Consider the following 20,880-nt stretch of genomic DNA (forward strand, 5'->3'; position numbering starts at 1 on the left):
TAGATTCAGGCATGAGTGGAAGGATTGTTGGATGGTTAAGTGGATTGCCAGCCAGCTAGACAGACAGACAGTGAAATAAATGTTATGCTGAAATCCCATCAAAACAATAGAAAATAAAACACTTAAATTAAAGGAACACCAAAAGCCTTGATAAATAAAAGCATTTCAGTGGTCATAAATAAGCAAGCTTTGAATTATTTCCATCACTAATTAAGGTTAGTACCAAGGGAAATGTGTCATAAGTATTCTGCCAATGTAATTTGTGACAGCAAGCTCCCACAGCATATACTGTCTTCAGCAGTTATCTCATTAAATGAATATGTAAATACAAAAATAAACAGGCAGGGAACAGACATACTGTAACTGTGTCCTTAGAATTACTCAAACAGCATTCTTTAAACATAGATTTCATTATCATGATTGTGAGAACAATCTGTAACTCTTGGATGGCTGAGTAATTATCCTGTATATGTAATATGTAATTCTGCCTGACAATGAGACTGACAATTTTACTGATAAAGAAAAACACTTGAAACAGCCATATAACTTTATTTCACATATATTTAATGTCATAAGCTAATTTCCCTCCAAAATGCAAAGTGTTCATTCTTTAAAACCAAATGTCTTCAACAAATGCCTGCAGCAAGCAAGTGCAGTTAAATATAATATGGTAGATGACACAAACTGCTGTAGTTCTCTATATAGACAAACTGGAATCTCATAGTCTAGTGTTTTCATGTAAACAGGCAGACGCATAATATGTTGACTCCAATTTTTTATTTTATCTAACACATGTCCAATGCAACAATGCAAGCATTGTTAAACCTATGGCACATGCTGTTGTGTAGCCCATTCACACTGCCATCAAATAGCTGGTTTCTATGTTTGTTGGATCTATGCTGACACACCCTAACCATGGAGAACATACAGAGGAAGAGACTCTGTGTTTATATGTGTGTCTGTGTGTTTCTCTGTCAATGTTAATAGGCATGTGTAAGCATGCATAGCTGTATCTACAGTGTGTTTGTGTGTGTGTGTGTGTGTGTGTGTGTGTGTAGGTGTGTGTGTGTGTGTGTGTGTGTGTGTGTGTGTGTTTGTGCCATCCCATTGCACCATCTCATTACAGCTTGCGGCCATTGGCAAGTCTATGTGGTGGTGTGGGAAGCAGCATAAGTGCTGCATTACTGGTACATTTCTTCTCCATCACCAAGAGTCTTCCCAGACCTCTGCATTGCTAGCAGAACCTTGGGAAAGCAGCAGTTCTTAGGATTAATGTGCAGGCCAATAGAGTGGACATGCCCTGTCATCAGTCAACCAGCATATGATTATGGCCAGACTTCATATGCCAGTGACCACTGCAGCAATAGTCCAGCAAGAAAAGGCTGAACTGCATGGCTAAGGAACACTGAACATTCTCTGAGGTTAGAAAATACGCTGGATCTATGATGAGTCTGTATCAACTCTACTCTCTATGTAGGGGCCTAAACCACTGGCTATGCCCACAAAAATCAAGACTGTTTTGATAAAAGCACTATCCGCAATGTGCTGAATAACATGCACCGGTAAAACTAAACAAACACTCATCCAACACCATCAGGCAGCAATGGCAAGGAGACCGTATTTATACCATATCAGGCCTCCAAAACAGCTCCATCACATCCCCGTAAACATTGGATGGGCTTACACTCCTGACAGAACAAGTTAAGATCTGGTTGAGGTGGGCTAAAGATTTAAATGCTCTACTGGAATGCAGTGGCAGACCACACCATCCAGACGGCCTGTCTATCCATACCCTGCAGAAGTGCTGAAGTGTGGAAGGTAATTTAGTTCACCAAAATATCACCAAGGCCTGGGCTGCAAATATCACCTATATTTATAAAACCAAGGGTGCCAAATCCATCTGCAGTAACAAATTTCTACTTACAGCTGAAAAAGTAGAGCTGTTTAAGGTGGCTAAAGTGCATTTTGGGAGTCATATGGCATGACTGCATGCCCCGCAACAAAATTCCTGCAAAGACCAACTGGCCAAGTACTTAAGCCATGATCACCTAGCATCAGCTACACAGGCTTGGGTATGTCATTAGGATGCCTCCACATTGCCCATCCCAAAACGTGCTATGCAATGACTAGCAGTCAGCAGGACAAAAAAGATTTAAAGGTCTATTGAAATCTTCCCCAGAGGTGTTCCAGATAAGGCCAGAGAACATAAAACATGGTGCCGTACATCATTAAATGTGGTGTTGCTGATTGTGCCACTTGGTAGCATTGTTCAGATGGGGCACACAAGTTAGAGAAGAAAACAGGTAGTGTCACAGAAGGAACTGTTTATGCCTGCTGTTGCCACCAGTACCACTTAAACATGCTCCATCTGCAATATTTGTATTTCCAAAATGGACTTATCAGCCAATAGAGAGCTCAACATTAGACAACAGTGGAAGTCACTATCAGACTCTATGGACGACCCCAAAACAAGCAAGTGTATGTTGTAGACAGGAAGTGTTGATAGTGGTTTGAGAGCCCAGTGGGATGTGTGTATATGTGTATCTGTGTGCCTGTGTGAGCATGTCTGTCTGTAAGGGTGTCTTCTGTATGAAATACGTGAGACTAACTCTCTGACAGTTTTGGAGGAAAAGTAGTTTACCAAACTAAGAGAACAAACTGTGTCCAGCCCCAATGTGACACTGATACACTTCTTTTGTTACCTCACCAGACACAGTAACAAAAGAGGAAAAAGTTCAATTGTGAAACATAATATACTGACTGGTGAAAACAAGGTATATAATAAAGATTCTACTTCATGGGATTAAAATAGGTCATTTTGTCCTTGTCAATCATAAGTGTACAAATTAAATGATAAAGACGTCTAAAAAAATCGAGAAACGATAACTGACTTTTTAAACAATGGAGACACTTCTTCACAAAGAATAGGTTGATGTATTTTTCATTGATTACAGCTCTAACCAACCAAAGCCTGATTAATGAAAGACTCTAATTAAAAAACCCTCAATGCTTAACAGTGCAGAACAGACCTAGTCATCGGGAACAGGCTTTAAGGTGACTAATGATTCCAATTTACTAGATTAAGAAATAATCAATGCACAAATGATATTATTAATGGAGCTACAAGTAATGTACTACATGTGTACTGTACATGTGGAAAATGATACAACTCGTGTTTATTTTATAGAGAAACTCACCAAGACTTTACCCACAGATACATTGGCTCGCTCCTCCTGTACAGTCAGGTTCCTAGGCAGGGTGAGGTCAAAGGTCGGGTCATTGTCATTGACATCTGTGACCACAATATTGACCGTTGCAGTGGAGATCTGCAGATAAAGAGAGTATGAGTTAGACACAGAAGATCCCTAAAAAATCTGTAATGTGGTTGTTTTTATGTGGTTAAACATTATTTAGATTGACTGCAAAACATTTGCACATAAATATGCTGCTGTACATATATGTGCATATATACTGCTTATATATAAACTGCTGTGATCATGTACAGAATATAAATGCCAGGTTAGGTCCACCCCAAGTTTAAATGAGACAAGAGAATAATGTAAAAAACAAAACTAATCCATGAAGCAGTGGTAATACATGGGAATCCCATATGATGGAATACAAAAATCTAGAGAAATATGAGGCACTGGAAGAAGAAACAGAGTATAAGGAAGGTCAACACCAAGGTTTATGTACACCTGGGGCTGTGATCCCTAAGCTGGAGGAGTGGCTCCAGCAGATTTCAGTGTATGAAAACGATATGAAGCCCTTCCCAAATTGATTACATCTCTTAGACCTTGACAGGCATTGAAGCAACAAAGGTAAACCTAATTTTGGGTAAACCTGAGAGAAAAAACAGTGAGTTCCAAAAAATCCTAGTGGCATGCATAGTTAAATAATTAACTTCAGAGACCGTTCACAGGAGGGACAGGAAATGTTTTGATGTCAGCTCAAAATGTTCAGTGCAAAATTAAACCATTCACAAATTCCATCAGCATCACAATTATTTATTTATTTAATTATCCACAATTATTTATTAAATTCATTATCTATAATTATCTATAATTGTTCTAATTATTTATAATTTTCTTAATAAAGAGTGTCAGAATTATTTATTTATTTAATTAATTATAAATAATAAAACAATGGAAGAAAAAGTATGTTCCATGGCAATCACTGACATGAAAGAGTTTAAAAGTTCCATAAATTGGAAAACTGTATTTACCTTGGCTTAGTTGAACAAGGAAAATTATGGACTGGAATACAGTAAACATACAGTGAACCTCAAAGTCCTTCAAATGTAAATCCCGCATAAGCAAAACAGCAAGACAGACCAATTCGAAAATCATAAACTGTTACTGTCTTGACTAATTAATGTTTATGCCCCCAGTATTTGCATACACCATCCCAAGTTCTAGCCCAGCCAATATTAATATAGACCTGCACAGTCGAACCTTCAACAATTCTGCAAGCATTGTGAAGAACAAAACAAGGAAGCAACAACAATGAAAATGGTATAGCATGCATAGGAATGTACCATCCTATGCTGTAAAGGGGATATCGTCTCTTTTCAACCCCCCCCAAGTAGTCATACTGCCAACGGGCATGGTTGACATGATGACATGATTCCAGACAAGTCAGTTTGTTCTGCACATTTCACTCCAGAACAGTTTCAAGATACCAAGAAACCTTCCTTCAGTGTTTGAAGACTAGCAGCTCAAACTTTACTAGCATCACGACCACAACTGCAACCAGGCAGTAGCTAAAGGCCTGCTATGATTTTAATTACTTTTGTCAGTTGAAGCCAGATCATCTTACACTGAAAATTTCTTAATGAGATAACAAATTTAGTTTACATTGTGTCGTTGCTGAGATTGAAATCAAGTAAAAAATATATAGGTAACAGTAGCTAGCTAAGTAACTAGTATGATAATTTATTTAAAAGCTGGTTCATTTTTCTGCCTGTGACCCATTCAAAGAAATGTTCAAATTCATGCCTGTGTTGTCACATAATTCTACAATATATGATGTATCTTGTCAATCCCTTCATCAGGTAAATTTTTACTTTATAGCTAGTTCAACAACAAGACATAGCTCAGAAACTAATTAGATAGCTGGCTAGGATAGCTAGTTTGTTCTTTCCTAGAGATATCCAATCTAATGATAGCTAACAAACTCCTTCCTTATAGCTAATGTTAGCGTCACTTCTTAAGTGGAAATGATTGTCAGTTGACAAGACATCTGCTAATTAGTTTTATTTGAGAACTGAAATATCCCCCGGTGCAAGCTCAAACATATACATTAGATGTTTATTCGTGCCATGGTTAATCTCATCTTTCGCTTGTTTATTCTATGTGAGCCATCATGGTGTCTCGCTGTAAACCAGCCAATCAATGTAGCGCTATTATTTATTAATTATGTATTAATTATTTATTAGCCCATCATCAATTATTTATTAGACCACCAAAAAGTTGTTACTAAAAAGAAACAAATGAAAACAAAACAAAACAAAAAAACAACCAACAAAACAAATAATCTAGATTGTTACATTCTAGGGCCAAAGCATAAGGTTGTAAATGGGTGTGTAAAACTGCATCTGGGCATTTTTGCCTGTTGCCAAAAAGAGAAACCCATCCTTTTAAAGTTCTGTTAGCATGCAGATGTGAAGACCCTGATAAATTCCTGATAAACGGGGGTGTTTTTCCTGTGACAAAAGGGGGAATTAGTAGCACAAGTCTGGCTTTGATGTGTAAAAACACACAAAAGGCAAATATGGTCACTCATTCTGTCCCAGCATTGGTAATATAATCAATTTCTTTTGCCTTTTGTGATTCCTAGGCTTGTTTCTTTTGATGAGTCCGATGGACATGACAAACGAACAATCCGGATATTTTGAGGGACATTGGTGCTGCACAAACTGTTATTCTTGACTCAGTTTTTACCTTTCTCTGATAAGAATTATTGTGGCAGCGACATGCTGATACAAGGGATTGAGTTGGGTGTTATGCGGGTGTTGTTAAACACGGTGCAATTAGAGATGGCAGAGATTAAACATCCAGTTAATGTCACGGTATGACCGCAGTTGCCAGTGACTCATGTAGACTTAATTTTGAGGAACGACATAGTGGGAGATTGATTGTTCACATTTCCTGAGGTAGTCTTCAAAGCACAGAGCACTGCTTCAAGTCCGCAATTCCGGCTTGTGTGCTATCTTGAGCACAGAGTAAGAAATTTGCAGATGTGTTAGATTTGTCTGACTCTTTTATGTCCAGAGATGAGCCCGTGATGCATAACAAGGAATGAGATTAAAAAAAAGTATGGTTTGTGAGAAATGCACTGCCTCTACCCTCTCATCTCTCTTTTCCTGAGACTGCTGTTAGCAGGCCTTAGCTCACTACTGCTCAGAAGGCAGATGCCTCTCCATGCCAGATGCCTCTCTGTTCTTGACTCAGACACTCACAATGTTGTGTTAGAGAGGTTGTTAATTAGCAAGTGGTCTCCTCCCAGCATAACAGATGATCTACATGAATTTGCCATATCATGGTGCCAGAGACCTCAACTTTTGTCCTTAGCTCATGTCCATAGTTTTGTCCACTGTGCACAGGCCATTTTGGTGTATGAAAAACCCTGAAATGCCTGCTTAAATATTTTTATTGGCCCACTGTAAGATCAGATGTAACCGAGTACTATCCTATCACTTTATCAACTTAACTGGTGAGCCTTTTGATAACGTCTTAATCGATTGTGTGGGACCACTACCAAAGACATGGGTTACAGTTACCTCCTTACTTTAATGTGTGCCACAGCTAGGTTTTCCAAGGCTATTCCCGTTAAAAGCTTACAAGCCAGGTATATGATAAAAGCTCTAGTGAAATTTTGCCCTACATTTTGTCTGCCCATTGTTATTCAGTCGAACCAAGGGTCAAAGTTTACCTTCAGACTCATTGCTCAGGTGATCTGTGAATTTAAGATAAAACACCAAACGTCCAGCGCATATCACCCAGAGTCACAGGGAGCTCTTGAGAGGTTCCATCAGACATTTAAGAACATGCTCCAGTCTTATTGCCTAGAAACCAGAAAAGATTGGGATGAGGGGGTGCCTTTCATGTTTGCTATACATGACACTGTACAGGTGTCTGACAGGGTTTTAGCCCTTCTCAGTTGATTTTTGGTCACATGGTGCATGGGCCCTTGAAAGCCCTATATGAACAGTGGCTGTCTCTCCTGTTGTCTAATGAGACAAAGCCTGTATTGGAATACATGTCTTCATTATGGTAGTACATGCGATTGGCTCACGACATAGCAAAACACACATTGAACTACTCACAAGTGACAATGAAAAAGAAATTCAACAAGCATTCTTTTACTCGTTCATTTAATGTAGGTCATCAGGTTCTGACTCTTTTACATGAAGTAGGTTCTGCACTACACACTCGGTTTTTGGGTCCTTATGAAGTTAAAGAGAAAGTCAGTGACAGAAACTAACTCATTGTGACCGCAGACAGAAAATCCAAGACAGGCCTATGCCGTATTGCTTTGTTGAAGCCTTAGCTGTACTTTGTTGAAGCCATACCTCTGTATATCCATCCATTTATTTTCCCTCTGATGTAATTTCTGTATTGTTTCCCATACTAGCCCAGCTGAGTATTCACCAGAGACAGATGGTCTCCAGTTGGACCTGTATAGCCTTCCCTGTGCTTGACTCCCTGACTCGAAAGCTTTGCATAATTTAGATGACCAGTTAGCCCATGTACCCTTTTACCCTCAGCAAGCCATTAAGGGGCTTATCTCAAAGTATCCCTCATTGTTTACTGATGTTCTGGGCCATACAACCATACGTGAATATGTCATTGATGTATGTGGTCATGTTGCTATCAAGCAGCATCCCTACCATGTTAATCTCACAAAATGGAAGATACTACAACAGGAGACAACATATTTACTAGAAAATGGTTTAGCTGTGCCCAGTTGTAGTCTGTAGTCTTCCCCGTGTTTGCAGATTCCAAAGCCTGATGAAACCTACCACCTGTGCACTGATTTTTGGAAAGTGAATGCAGTCACTAAACAGGATTTGCTTACTCTTCCTCATTTAGAAGACTCTGTGCACCGCATTGGTTTGGCCAAAGTGCAAACCAAACTAGACTTATTACAGGGTTACTGGAAGGTGCCTCTCATGCCACATGCATCTGAGATTTCTCCACTTACATTTTTCTGCAATATACAGTGATGCCATTCAGTCTCCAAAATACCCCTGCCACATTTCAGAGGCTAATGAACCGCGTGTTGGGTGATGTACTGAACTGTGTGGCCAATCTAGATGATGTGGTTATACACACTGAGATGTGGGAACATCACCTGGAGATTTCTGAGGCTGTTTCTAAACACCTGCAGCTAACTTCTCTGCTTTTAAATCAAGAGTAATGTGACTTTGGTATGGGAATGAACTTGAACTTGAACTTGAATGGTTACCTACTTAGGGAAGCTTGTTGTTCAAGGGCGCATGAAACCCCTTGACACCAACGTACAGGCTATTTTGTTTTTTCCCACGACTTCTTCAAGGCCAGACTTGAGATGTTTTCTAGGAATGGTTGGATATTATCTCTGTTTTTATACAAATGTTCCACAGTTGTGTTGCCTCTTGCCAACCTTCTTCACAAAACATATATTTTCTGTGGTCTGCCGAGTGTAATGTTACTTTTGAGGTGAAGTCGCTCTTAAGCAGTTCCCCTGTTCTTGCTTCACTAGATATCAGAAAAGCATAGATGTTAGCAATACTGGTGTTGATTCTGTGCTGCTGCAGTAAGGCAGCACCAACTAGACCAACTAGAGCATTCTGTGTGTTATTTTTCTATGAAATGATTGAAGCATTAGTTAGCACTACTGCAACATTTTTAGGTGTATATAGGAGACAGGCCCTCTCTTAGTACTGTGTACACAGACTACAACCCTTTGTTTTTTGTGAATCGTATGCATAACCCCAACCAATGTCTCATGGTCTGATATTTCAAAGTTTCAATATCTCAGTTCATCACAAGAGGGGTACTGAGAATTTGACCACAAGCACTCTCTTTCTCTGTGATAGTCATTCAGAGGTTTGCTTTTGTGGGGCTGGAGGTGAGTTTTGCACCTCGCTGTACTGCATCTATCTCTTTCCACCTCTCTCTCGCTCTCTCCTCCTCTCTCTCACACTTTCTTTCTTGCTCACTCGTTCTATTTCTGTTCCAGGCCCTGACTTCTGCATACCTGACAATGACATCACCCACCTGCCATGTCTTCCCTTCCGACAAGTATAAAAAGGTCCTGAACACATTATTAGGCAGCTTTGTGCTCAACCCTGTGTTCTTGCTTGTATGTTTGTTCTTTGCTGTTTGATTGTTCTATGCTCTGACCTTGTTAGCCTACTTTGACACTGAGATTCGGTTTGTCCTTTTGCTTGTACTTTGGTCATGTGTCTAGTGTATATAGTGTATATATTACAGCATCTACAGTCTGTATTCAATTGTGTAACTTCACTCCAGATATAGGATAGGTTGCGGTTTGTTTAGCAGTTTTGGGTTTGTCTCTGTTTTGTCGCCAGTAAGGGAGATAGGAAAGTGTGTATGTCTTTTGGCCTTCCCCTCTTATTGTCGGTATGTTATGTAGTCCCACTTTGGTCAGTCAGTTGTATTACAATATAACATACACTATTGTATGACACTATAACATAATTTCTCAAAATACAACAGTTCACTATTTCATCTCTAAGTCTGTTCCATTTTTGTTTACTCACATATCCATTGTTCACACTCTGATTCATAAATGACTCATTTCTTTCACAGATCCTACCTAAACGGGATTGTAACAAAATCTCAGCACACACCTTTCTTTAGTGTGTGTGTGTGTGGTGAGACAGGTGAATGTTATTCATCAATGGCTTCTAAGGGAGCATATTAAACTCAAAATCATTTACCATGCACACACAGAAACACATATATTAAGTATTTAGACACTTCCCTCCTTCACAAGAACTTTTCACAAGATAAATGAAAACCATCTTATAAATGGGGAAAAATGGAAAAGTGCCTGAATGAGGCATTAAATATCACCTTCATGTGTTCAGCACCTATTCCCATCATCCTTTGTGTTCTACATGCTCCTTCATTATGTCTTTCCAATTCCATACACAGGCAGTTATTCGTGTTAATTGCTTGGTGCTACACCGAACACGTGACATTTCCTTATCAAATCCCAAATACGCCAAATCCCAAATTCCTAGTAAGCATATGCAAGACAGAACAGAATACTTTCACAGACTTCTCACCTGCTGAAAGAAAGCCTATTAGTGGGAATTTTCTTTAAATATTAACACTTTTGCAGTATTTTGGTGCATCTATCACTAGAGTATAAAATCTACTCTATTTAGTTGTTTTGTCTTAGTTTTTCTAGCCATCATTTACCAAGACAAACACATTTTCCTGCTCTATCTATTACTACCCCAAAACAGGGTTCATACACTGGCCCCAGTGTTCCTCTTCATGAGGAGATGTGATCGTGATACTGGTGCCAATGGGCCCCTTACATGGCAGCACAGTCTCTTGTCCTTTCAGAGGTAATTATGTGGATTTTATGCATGACTCGGGAGGTGCTGGCTTGATTACAATCCCACAGGTCTGCCATTGCTCCCATCAGAAAGGGCTTGATAAATGAGCTGCTAGTATTTATTTATCATATCCACATACCCCTTTTGTCCCTCCATCTTCCCCCACTAATAAGAGTGCGGACATTAAATATGCACTCTTAAAAAGATTAATGCATTTTAAAAACACATGGATTTGCATTTAATCTCAGATTTTAAAGAAAAGACCTAGCAGTGATGTCTGGCAGCTATGAAGATGCAAAAAGAATTAAATAAATTAATGAACATTAAAATTATTCAAGCTATGATTCCATGGAGACATGCTGTGTCTGTGTGCCTCACATGAATGCCATGATGCAACACCAACAGTTCATTTGCATCTGAGTTAAACCACATGAATTAAGTTTGTTACTTATCAGTTTTAATACTGAAGAGAAGAAAAGGAGACAAAGGGGAGAGAGAGAGAGAGAGAGAGAGAGACAGAGAGAGAGACAGAGACAGAGAGAGAAAGAGAGAGAGAGAGAAAGGAATGAAGAAAAAAAAGCTGTGAGAAATTGGCCCATTAAGGAAAGTGATTTTCATTTGGTTATCAGAGCTTGGCAGCAGAGGTGTGTGTGCATACAATGAAGTGCACACATGGCTGCTAGCCAAACTGAAGCCCCCTCACACCAGGCTTCTCTTTCACTCTATAGGTGTGCAGGCCAGAGAAAATGCCCCAGCTTATGGGCCCAACACTTTGAAAAGCCCAATGAATAACTTATCAAACAACTGAATCAATGAACTTTAGTGGTTATATATTTATGTTTGACTTTTAATTGTGTTTATGTCGATGAGATCAAGCCATATGAAATTTTGTGTGAGTTTAAGGAACTGACTGGAGATTTACCCCCGCTGGGTGTCCATCAGAAGCTGTGATGATGAGGCGGTATTGGTCAGTAGTCTCTCTGTCCAGTGCTTTTGCCAAGAGCAGCAGACCTATACTGAACAGAAAGATTTTAAAAAATCCCACAGTTACACCACAGATCAGAGAGCACAGTGCAGACACAAGAAACGCATCAGTGAACATACAAAGCAGACATGGTAACAGAGTGGTACACAAACCATAGATCTCAGCAACAGAACTTGACAACTCCCAAGATGCTTGTGGAGTTTTTCATGGGATGAATTACTGAACACTTGCAAGCAGCATTGCTTTGCAGAACAGTCCTCCCATATAAAGCATTAGTTAACAGCCTAATAACTGCAAAATCAGGGTGCTAAAGCAGGCTGCTGTTCCCTCAGTGTAGCAGGGAAAGAGCTGGCCCACAGCCACGGAGCACCTCATCACCACTTCCATACAAAACAGCAGCATCATAAGCCCTGCTAATGTCTTCATGTTTATTAATGGAGGCTGCAGCAAGGATGGAAAAAGGCCCAGTCTACACTAAACGTGTTCGGCCTGCACAAACCCACTCATAGTAACCATTAGCAAAACCACAAGGAGGCTATTGCCAGCATTACGCAGAGCGCCGCATGCTTGAGTGAAAGGTATATTTGTGTGTGTATGTCTGTGTGTGGGTGTGTTTGTGTGTAAGATTGTAAAGAGCAAGATGTTGTCAGACAGGCTGGATTTTGTTAACACTGCTGTCACTAGGGATAGTTTGATACAGGAGATAACTGTACTATGTATGTGTGTGTGTGTGCGTGTGCGTGTGTATGTATGCGTGTGTGTGTGTGTGTGTGTGTATGTGTGTGTGTGTCTGTGTGTGGCTGTGTGTGAAGACACATTGAATTGTACCACTTTATTTTCCCAGAAACAGATCTCTCTCGATGCCAAAATGATAGATTGAAGCTGTCCTCAGTAGCTCGTAAAATCACAGTGCAAAATAAAAACACCAATAGTACTATTTCTACAGCCTCACAAAGAGGCTGCATGGTCTAAGAAAAAATTATTTAATTTGATCTGTTTTTTATTACCATCTAACTGCTGTGGTTTATCCAGGGGTGAAACATTTTTCCCCAAATAGCCTGCCTCCTGCAGTTCTATAATACTCCCTCACCTGTTATTGACATTCATGCCAAAGTTCCACCTGCCCCAGAAGCTGATGATCTTGTCCTATCCAGTGATCACACAGTTAGTCATCACTAACTGCCTAATCAAACAAACTGGTGCAGCTGTGCCATCCCACATGACCTGCATGAACTACAAAGCAACAGCAGGTCTGCAGAAAAGGCTTTAGATGCAAAACTACCAAATCTTCATGACCTGTTTACCAGCAGCACTAGGAAATGTGCAGAGAAAATAATTGTTGACCCCTTACACCCTGGGAATCACCTATTCCAGCTCCTCCCATCTCAGGGAGGGGCTTCAGTCTTATGATGGTGCAAAACTACCAGACTACAGAACAATTAAAGCACATAAGTGTTTTTCCATGATACTGACACTGTGAACTACTGTTTTTAATTATATAGCTGTGACATATTTCTCTGTTGCTTCCTGCACATGGTGCAGTATTATTTTCAGTCATACTTTTTTGTGTTTATGTGTTTGTGTTTATCTTTGTATTGTTTTTATACATATGAATGTGCGCTCATGTGATTGTATGCATAGGAAATTTAGGAATTAATGTGATTAAAACGTCTGCTGGGAAGTGCAATGTACTGTCCAAGAGGAGAGGAGAAGAGAAGAGAGGAGAGAAGAGGAGAGGAAAGGAGAGGATAAACAGGAGGAATAGAGAAGGGGAATAGTAAATGTTGAACAGCTCTGTGAGCTCTGTGTTCAATGGCTCAAGTTTTGACATCAAACATCCACACATCCCCTTTTTTATGTGTTTATCCTGGGGACAGAACACAGACCTCTTTAGTTTAATATTTAACCCAGTCTTCTTATACATTTCCCTAGTAACAAGTTTTCCCCCTTTCTCTCTTTCTGTTCATCTTGCCTCTACTCATCTGAAGAGCCTTGGCTGCACATCCCTGGCTTGGGGCTGGGAGCAAAGGAGTGAGAGGGGTTCAGAGAGCTGAGGAGATGTGGAGATGAGGGCTGACAGCCGGAAGATGTACAGAGGTTGTCGGCAAAAGCTGACATGCCCATGATGCGTGCAGAGATGCCGGCCGGACTACAAAGCTAGGCCGCTCTGCCCCACAGTTTCAGCCTTTACTGGCACTGCCTCAGAGCTGCAGTGAGAGTGTGTTCACCACCTTCTTTGCCACTGTCACTCTCTCCCTGTGGGTTGTGGAGAGAAAGAGTCTTCAGCAGCATCTGAGGCAAGTGGCATGCCATCAGCATAGCAGGCAGAGCAGATCCAGGCTAATTGGCACAGTATCTGTGAGCTTCCTAGGAAAGAGTCGAAAAGACCAATATGACCCTTTACAGGTGCCAGGTTACCAAAAACTAACTGCCAGGTGGGTAGCTGCTTAACCAGCCATACCCATCAATATAACTACTGAAGTAAGTGAGTCTATTTTTTGCAGGTGAGGTTTCTAGAGTTCAGACTGATCCACCTTACACAAGTTTCTGCTTGAGATTTCCCTTCACATTCCTTCACTTTGCAGGGACCTTTTAAAATATTCCATTGATGCTATCCCACCTAACTTTCCCAGATTCGCTGGATGATCGTTGCAGGTTATGCCACATAGTATCACTAAGAGGATAGAGTAAACTTTATCTTCCTCAGTAAGATGGAAGAGTAAAACTTTATCTTCTTCAATTTTCATCATAAGTAGTTTTACATTTTGAAAGTTGAATGTCATTCACAGCTAAGGGGATTAAAGTTGTTGATTGAACACAGATGCACTCAACATATTTCACTGGCCTAGCAATACAACCACTGCTGTCATCTCTAGGGTAAATTTCCATAGCTCTTCAGAGGGAGTTTGAACTAAATGAACTAAAAATGAACTAAATGAACTAAAACTTAATCGCACAAGTTCACATTAGGCAAGTTAAATCAAGTACAGAATGTGTACACTGCAGACAGCTAACTTCAGCACCTTTACTGTCAGCTATTTAGGTTTGACAAAAGGGAAAAATAAATATAATCCAAGTTCACCAAAATATGCTTTCTATATTCCATATGCCAACTCTGTTATTTCTCTTTGCATAGTTTATAAATGGAAAGTAAAAAAAATAGGCATTATATAACAGTAATACATTTCATCAGTACAGCAGTCCTAAATTATATATCCTGTATTATGTGGACACTTACGTTTGAGAGAGGTTGAATACCTGCTGTGGATCACCACTCTCAATGTGGTATGTAATTGGATCCAGCTCACGGTCTGTAGCCTAAAGGAACACAGAAATAGAGTCAGATGACATGGATCATATCTATTTTATTTTGGCAAATGAGCTAATTCCTAATTCCTAATCTCCCCACCCCCACCATCTCTCCTTCTTTCTGAATACCAGTTAATAATATGTATGTGCCTCCACACCTTTCAGTTTCTCAGGAGAGGGTTCATGGCTCTACATGTGAGAGAGTCTGATTTCCTTTCATTCACTGATGAAATCTTCAATTTTAAAACATTTATTTAACACTTTGAATTTGCTGTGGTTGTACTCCAAAGAAGAAATTAGCAAAATAAAACTAAAAACTAAGAATGGTCATTTCTGAGCATCACAAACAAGAAAGTAGATGCTGCCATCAGTACTGTGTGTGCTGACCTGCAGGTTGAGAAGTAGCATCAGTACTGACCTGCAGGTTGAGGAGTATCGCCCCTATCCGCATGGCCTCGCTAACCTCCAGGCTGTAGATCAGGGAAGGGAAGCGTGGAGGACTCTGGTTATCAGGAGGCAGAACTTCAATATAAACGGTAGTTATGGAGCTCCTGTAGCAAAGAATAAATAAATAAATATTTTTTTTAGCTGCAAGTAATCCAGAATGACATTATATAATAAACCAGTAACTTTAAAAGATAAACATAATTCAACATAAATCCTAAAAATATTAAAATGAATAAATATAACTGAGAAGCTATATATAGCTAAATGAAAGCCAGAGTGTAAAACTAAGCAGGCATGGAGACAGATAAGTGGTGGGAGGAACTAAGTACATCTCAGAGTGACTAGTGGGATAAAGTGCAAAAGGGTCCACCTCCTCTCAGCCACAGGCGCATTATCCGCTGCTCGGACGGTGAGGGCGTAGGTGCGGCCCATGGTCAGACTGACCCCTGGGGCTATGGTGATACGGCCTGTTCGGTTATTTATCACAAAATCCCCCTGGTCGCCCGCCAAGATGATGTAGGTGACTAGCCCATTCAAACCCTCATCTGCATCCTGAGCAGTAAGCTGGTGAAATGAAGGAGACATGAACCAACCAGTTGTTCATCATGATTACAACAGTTTCAACATATCAGAAATCTGAACACTGTGTTTAAGTCCACATAAGACTTGAAGCATTTCATTTGGTCTTTTCCAGAGTACCATTTTGACATGAAGGGCAGTTTGAGAAAGCATTGCCCTGCCTAAAATACACAAAAGAATTGATTGACCTTCTTGGAAAATTTATAAGTCTGCTGTAAAATGTTTTTAAAGTGAGAGAAATCTGTCTGTAAGTAAGATTTCTAGAAGTAGAAGACAGAAAGAGTGAATTTTCGTCAGACCAATGAAAGCAACTATCAATAATTAAAGTTTTAAGAGAACTTTCCAAAAATTTGCATTTAACATGACAGTGAGTACCTGCTCAGTGGGGAGGACAGGGTTGCTGAAGTGTTGTCTAAAACATAAGCACACACCACATTAGTGCTGAAGTGGTTGTTAATTCAGCACCACTTACTAAGGACCAAGAGTTCAAATTGCTTTCCTTCTAGGAGAATGTGTCAATCAGTTTGAAGTTGGTACAACTGTCACAACTCATGCTGAAACTGCATGACCTTGCTACTTGGCTTCCAGCTTTGGCCATAGCAGCATGCTTTTAGCCATATAAAAAGCGAGCAATTACCATAATATCTCACATGTGCTCAGCATCCAGGTTTATTGATATGGAGCATACATGCTATGTCTGAATGAGATTTCAAAGAAATATGCCAATCTTGATTAACACTAAAAACATGTTAACCAACAACAGAAACTTTTAAATTCTTTTAAAATTATTTCTTGGAAATAAACCATATCTTTCTAAATCAATTACTTTAAAAATAGCTAATGCTGCTCACACCAGTTCCATGCATGAGCTGAGTCAGCAGGGGTTGCAATAAGCATATTTTAGGTCTGATTAATTAAAGTGTCAGTAATACAAGAACACCTGTGTCAGCTGCTTGTCTCATAACGTCTAACTTTCACCCTTGAATCCAGCAGAACTGTGGCAGTATCAATCCTTACCAGGTGAGCAAGACCACTTAGGACACCTATTCTTACACATCTATGCATTCACAAGGAAAACTCCTCTGATGAAGATTCCTGGTTTGCCAGCATGTGATCAAGTGTACATTCTGGATGGAGCCTTTTGCTTTTTCACATATTGGGGAATCAAAAACAGTCATAATGTTCCACCTTATTTCAGACATGTTTGTCTGGTGCTTAAGTCTTTTAAAATATTTCCAACAGTACTAAAATGTATTGCAAATATTGTTTTGCAAACTTAATCAAGCATATTGTTACTGCAATAGAGCCTTCTGGATCTATTGGCTGGCAAAAAGTTGTAGAGAGTTTTGTAAATGTGGAACTCTTGGAACTTCAGAAGACTAAGTAATAAAGCAACTCTGCCTTTGATCCATCTTATGAAGTTCCTCTCTTACTTCTAACCATCATTCACCTCCTCAGCTTGGCTGAATGTTCAGGAAAAGAAAACTTTCTCAAAATGGTCTTTCATGAGGCTTCAACATGGTACCTTCTGGTTGGACAGTACAGTAGTTAATATTTCTCTCATATTCTAAATAGGATTTACCACATTACACTTTCCTGAAATACATTAAAAGTATGTCTTCAGGCTGAGACATTTCTGAACGTAGTATGACAGGAATCAGCTCACCTGTATTACAGTGTCCCCCGGCTGCATGTTGGTGTACACATCCTTGGTATACGACACTTGAGAAAAGGTGGGTGTGTTGTCATTAGCATCAATGACTAGGATGTTCACTGTCCTGGGAATGGTCTGCTGTACCCCATCAGATGCCACCATCTGCATGATGAGTGTTAAAACGATATGATTGAACAACTATTTGGCAATCTCTGAATATATTACTGACAAATATGAGTTTGAAAGCTTGGAAGGAAAATGCTGCATTAATGCCTAGCATGTCACCTCACTTTTTAGACTAAAGGACATAGAAACTGAAGGAGCTCGCAACCTGCTGTGAGGGCTAACAAGATGCAATTTAAAGCAGAGAATTTGAGCAATTACATGCATCTTTGGATAAAATGGTGTGCAATTACTGGGGGAAAACACACAAACTGCCTGTTACAGAAGAAACACACTGCTTCAAAATGCATCAGTCTTCAGCATTTGACCATAAGCTTCTGTTCCTGATTTTCTCGGCATGACATACAAGTCGAAGGTTACTCATAGGAGTTGAGCTCTAAGCTCAAGTCTCCAAGCAGCAGTGGTGTTCCTAAGCACATTCTCCAGAGACTCTTGGCTGTAAGTGTGGCTAGAGCTCAATACCTTCTCTGCCTGCCTCAGGGAAAGGCAGTATTAAATACATAAACACATGCATTTGCTAGCTGCCTTTTCACCATGATTGTGCTGATTTCTAGAGCAAACTGTGTGCATGAGTGTGCCATGGATCCAGTAATTCTTGGTGGAAGATCTTCTCACTTCTGGGTAATTTCTACATGAATGCTGCTCATTCTTTTAGAAGTGAAGTTGTAGTACGCGGGCTTTACATTTGCATGATTCTTTTAACCTGGCATATGCTGTGGACAGAAGGGGAGGAGCAGAATTCTCACAATGCGCTCCTGCTATGTGCTTAAGACAGATGGCTCTATGTCTTTGAAGGCTGGTTCTGCTTTGAACTTAGTAAACCTATCTGGCATGGGATATTATTTCCTGTTCTAAGGGTTTCAGAGATGCATTCTTGTAACTGGATCTGTCAGGGACATTACTGAAGAAGGAGAAGCAAACAAATGTGAAACTGCAAAGCAATGACAGCATGAGGATGTGAATACTATTAGACCTGTGGGTCCAATGTTCTAAGCATCTGAAACTTTAAGTGGTCAAAATGAATGGCGCACTACACAGTGAGCTTGTTGAACCAGAAAAACAACCAAAAAATAACTACAATTCCCAGAATAACACAGGCATTATTTAAATAGCTGATGAGTGCATCATCGTCTACCACCATAATTAGGCATAATTGTTCCTCTCCACTCAGGAACACAATCAACTAATTTTCATTCAGATCTTTCTTCATAAATGAAATTGCATCAAATGCTAAGGTGTCTCTTCTATGTTGATAAGCAGCCTATTGTTAAGCCCACCAAAGGCATTATTGCAGGTGATTAGGTTTAAAGTCCTTACCATTAAGCACTGAAAGATACAGAAGAGTCACGTTTACAAAATAAACATGTTTATAATCATGGAGAACACAGCAGCCACTACTGAAGCCCTGAACCATATGGTTCCTTTGGCCTGACTGACCATTTGTTTATGTTAGAGCAAAGCTGGTAAGAAGATCACAGGGGGCTTGAAGCTGGACACTGCTCAGATGCCAGAGCCCTCTTTAGAAACCAGCCATGGAATAAAAACCACAAGGAAAAGGGGCTTCACATGCCATCCCATCTATTCTGTAAAACAATTATTTTGTTCTTCCAAGAGAATGACCTCATGCTGATTTGTGAGGTAATGGGTGAAGAATTCTCACAGTAAGAATCATAGTAAAAAATATTACTCACATCATATAAACAGGAAAAGAAACCTCAGAGCAGATCATCACATTTACAGAGGTGTTTGTTATCCTCACTGAACATCTTTGTTTTTTAGCTATAAAGGAAGTAACTGAGACAGTGATAAGCAAATGTGTCTGTGTATATGTTTGAATGTATGTCTCTCTCTCTCTGTATGTGTGTGTGTGTGTGTGTGTGTGTGTGTGTGTGTGTGTGTGTGTGTGTGTGTGTTTGTGTGTGTTTGCTCATACCGTGAAAGTGTAGTTCATCTGTGTCTCTCTGTCCACTGGCCTGAGCAGGGTGAGGTAACGAGTGATTCCAGAAGAGGTAATAGAGAAGACAGAGGTGTAGTCACTTAGTGATATCTTCAACTGTGGGTCTTTAGTCTTTAAGGAAGAAACAAATTATATCTTAACACCAATTCCCACATCAGAGAAAGCATACTTTCTTGGTTTCAGTCACTCCACAGCTACATTTGAATGTGTCTGTAAAATAAAAAAAAATAAAATAAAATCAAGTGTAAAACATTTCTGAAGGATCATAAATATAGGAGAGCTGCAGTTTGGTTAAAATAAGGATAAAAGATTGGCCACTAATATATAAATAATCTGATGAGTATCTAAATTGATTTACGTTTTGATTCAAATTACTAATGTCTGAAAGAGGTATAGAGAGAATGAGAAAGAAAGTGATAGATAAAGAATGAGAGAAATGATTGAGATCAAGTGACGGGGAAGAGGACAGAACAATGAGAAAGAGTGAGAGATTGGGGTGGGAGACGTTCAGTGTTTCATACAGACAGAACAGCTCAAAGGTGAATGTGCCATTGGCATATTGCCACTGGTTCCTGTGAGAAACATTGCAGGCAATAAGAGAGCGCTGCACTCTGTCAGTGCTTAAGGCACTCATAGACAAACTAAATTCACTGAATTCATGCCCTCTTAACCTGACAATAAGCACAATGAACACTTCTAGTTACTTTCTTGTTATGTTAAAATAAATATTATGCCACAGTGACTCTTACCACATGGAAGGATCATACTAAGAATGAATAAATGCATTTTCGTGGCCAATCAACAAGGCATTAAAAAGGAGAAAAGCAAAGAGAAAACACAACATATAAGGACTAAATCCAGCCACTGAAGAGGAACTAATATGATATTAGACTGTATTAGTCTCACACTTACATTACATTTACCTTTATTATTTAGCATTTAGAAGATGCTCTTTACCAGAGTGACTTAAAAAAGTGCTTTGTCATTTACTCATAGAATACATCCTAGCCAGTAAAGTAGGTTAGAGTCCAATATACCAATGAACTAGAATACTGTAGAAATACAGGGCTCAATGCTGATGTCTAGAAGTACAAAATACATAAGCTCTTAGACAATGATAAGTCCAATGAACAATAAGTACTAGAGTTTGTTAGTCAACATCAGTGTAATAAACAATACCCTACAAT

The 20,880-nt window shown here is 39.6% G+C and overlaps 1 protein-coding gene across 6 annotated transcripts in view; it reads right to left on the bottom strand.

The window, feature by feature from the left end:
* pcdh15a (protocadherin-related 15a) overlaps nucleotides 1-20,880 on the bottom strand; it is a 167,135-nt gene that overhangs the window by 53,363 nt on the left and 92,892 nt on the right. For all 6 annotated transcript variants that reach the window (XM_035531806.1, XM_035531808.1, XM_035531809.1 and 3 more), the window contains 7 exons: nucleotides 19,670-19,804; nucleotides 17,566-17,715; nucleotides 15,691-15,884; nucleotides 15,292-15,424; nucleotides 14,803-14,882; nucleotides 11,502-11,595; nucleotides 3,198-3,326 (listed from right to left, as the gene is read on the bottom strand). In XM_035531806.1, coding sequence (XP_035387699.1) covers nucleotides 3,198-3,326; nucleotides 11,502-11,595; nucleotides 14,803-14,882; nucleotides 15,292-15,424; nucleotides 15,691-15,884; nucleotides 17,566-17,715; nucleotides 19,670-19,804 — 915 coding nt within the window. The remainder of the gene's footprint in view (nucleotides 1-3,197; nucleotides 3,327-11,501; nucleotides 11,596-14,802; nucleotides 14,883-15,291; nucleotides 15,425-15,690; nucleotides 15,885-17,565; nucleotides 17,716-19,669; nucleotides 19,805-20,880) is intronic.

This window comes from Electrophorus electricus, chromosome 11, assembly GCF_013358815.1.
Source record: "Electrophorus electricus isolate fEleEle1 chromosome 11, fEleEle1.pri, whole genome shotgun sequence".
In the NCBI taxonomy this organism is placed as follows: domain Eukaryota; kingdom Metazoa; phylum Chordata; class Actinopteri; order Gymnotiformes; family Gymnotidae; genus Electrophorus; species Electrophorus electricus.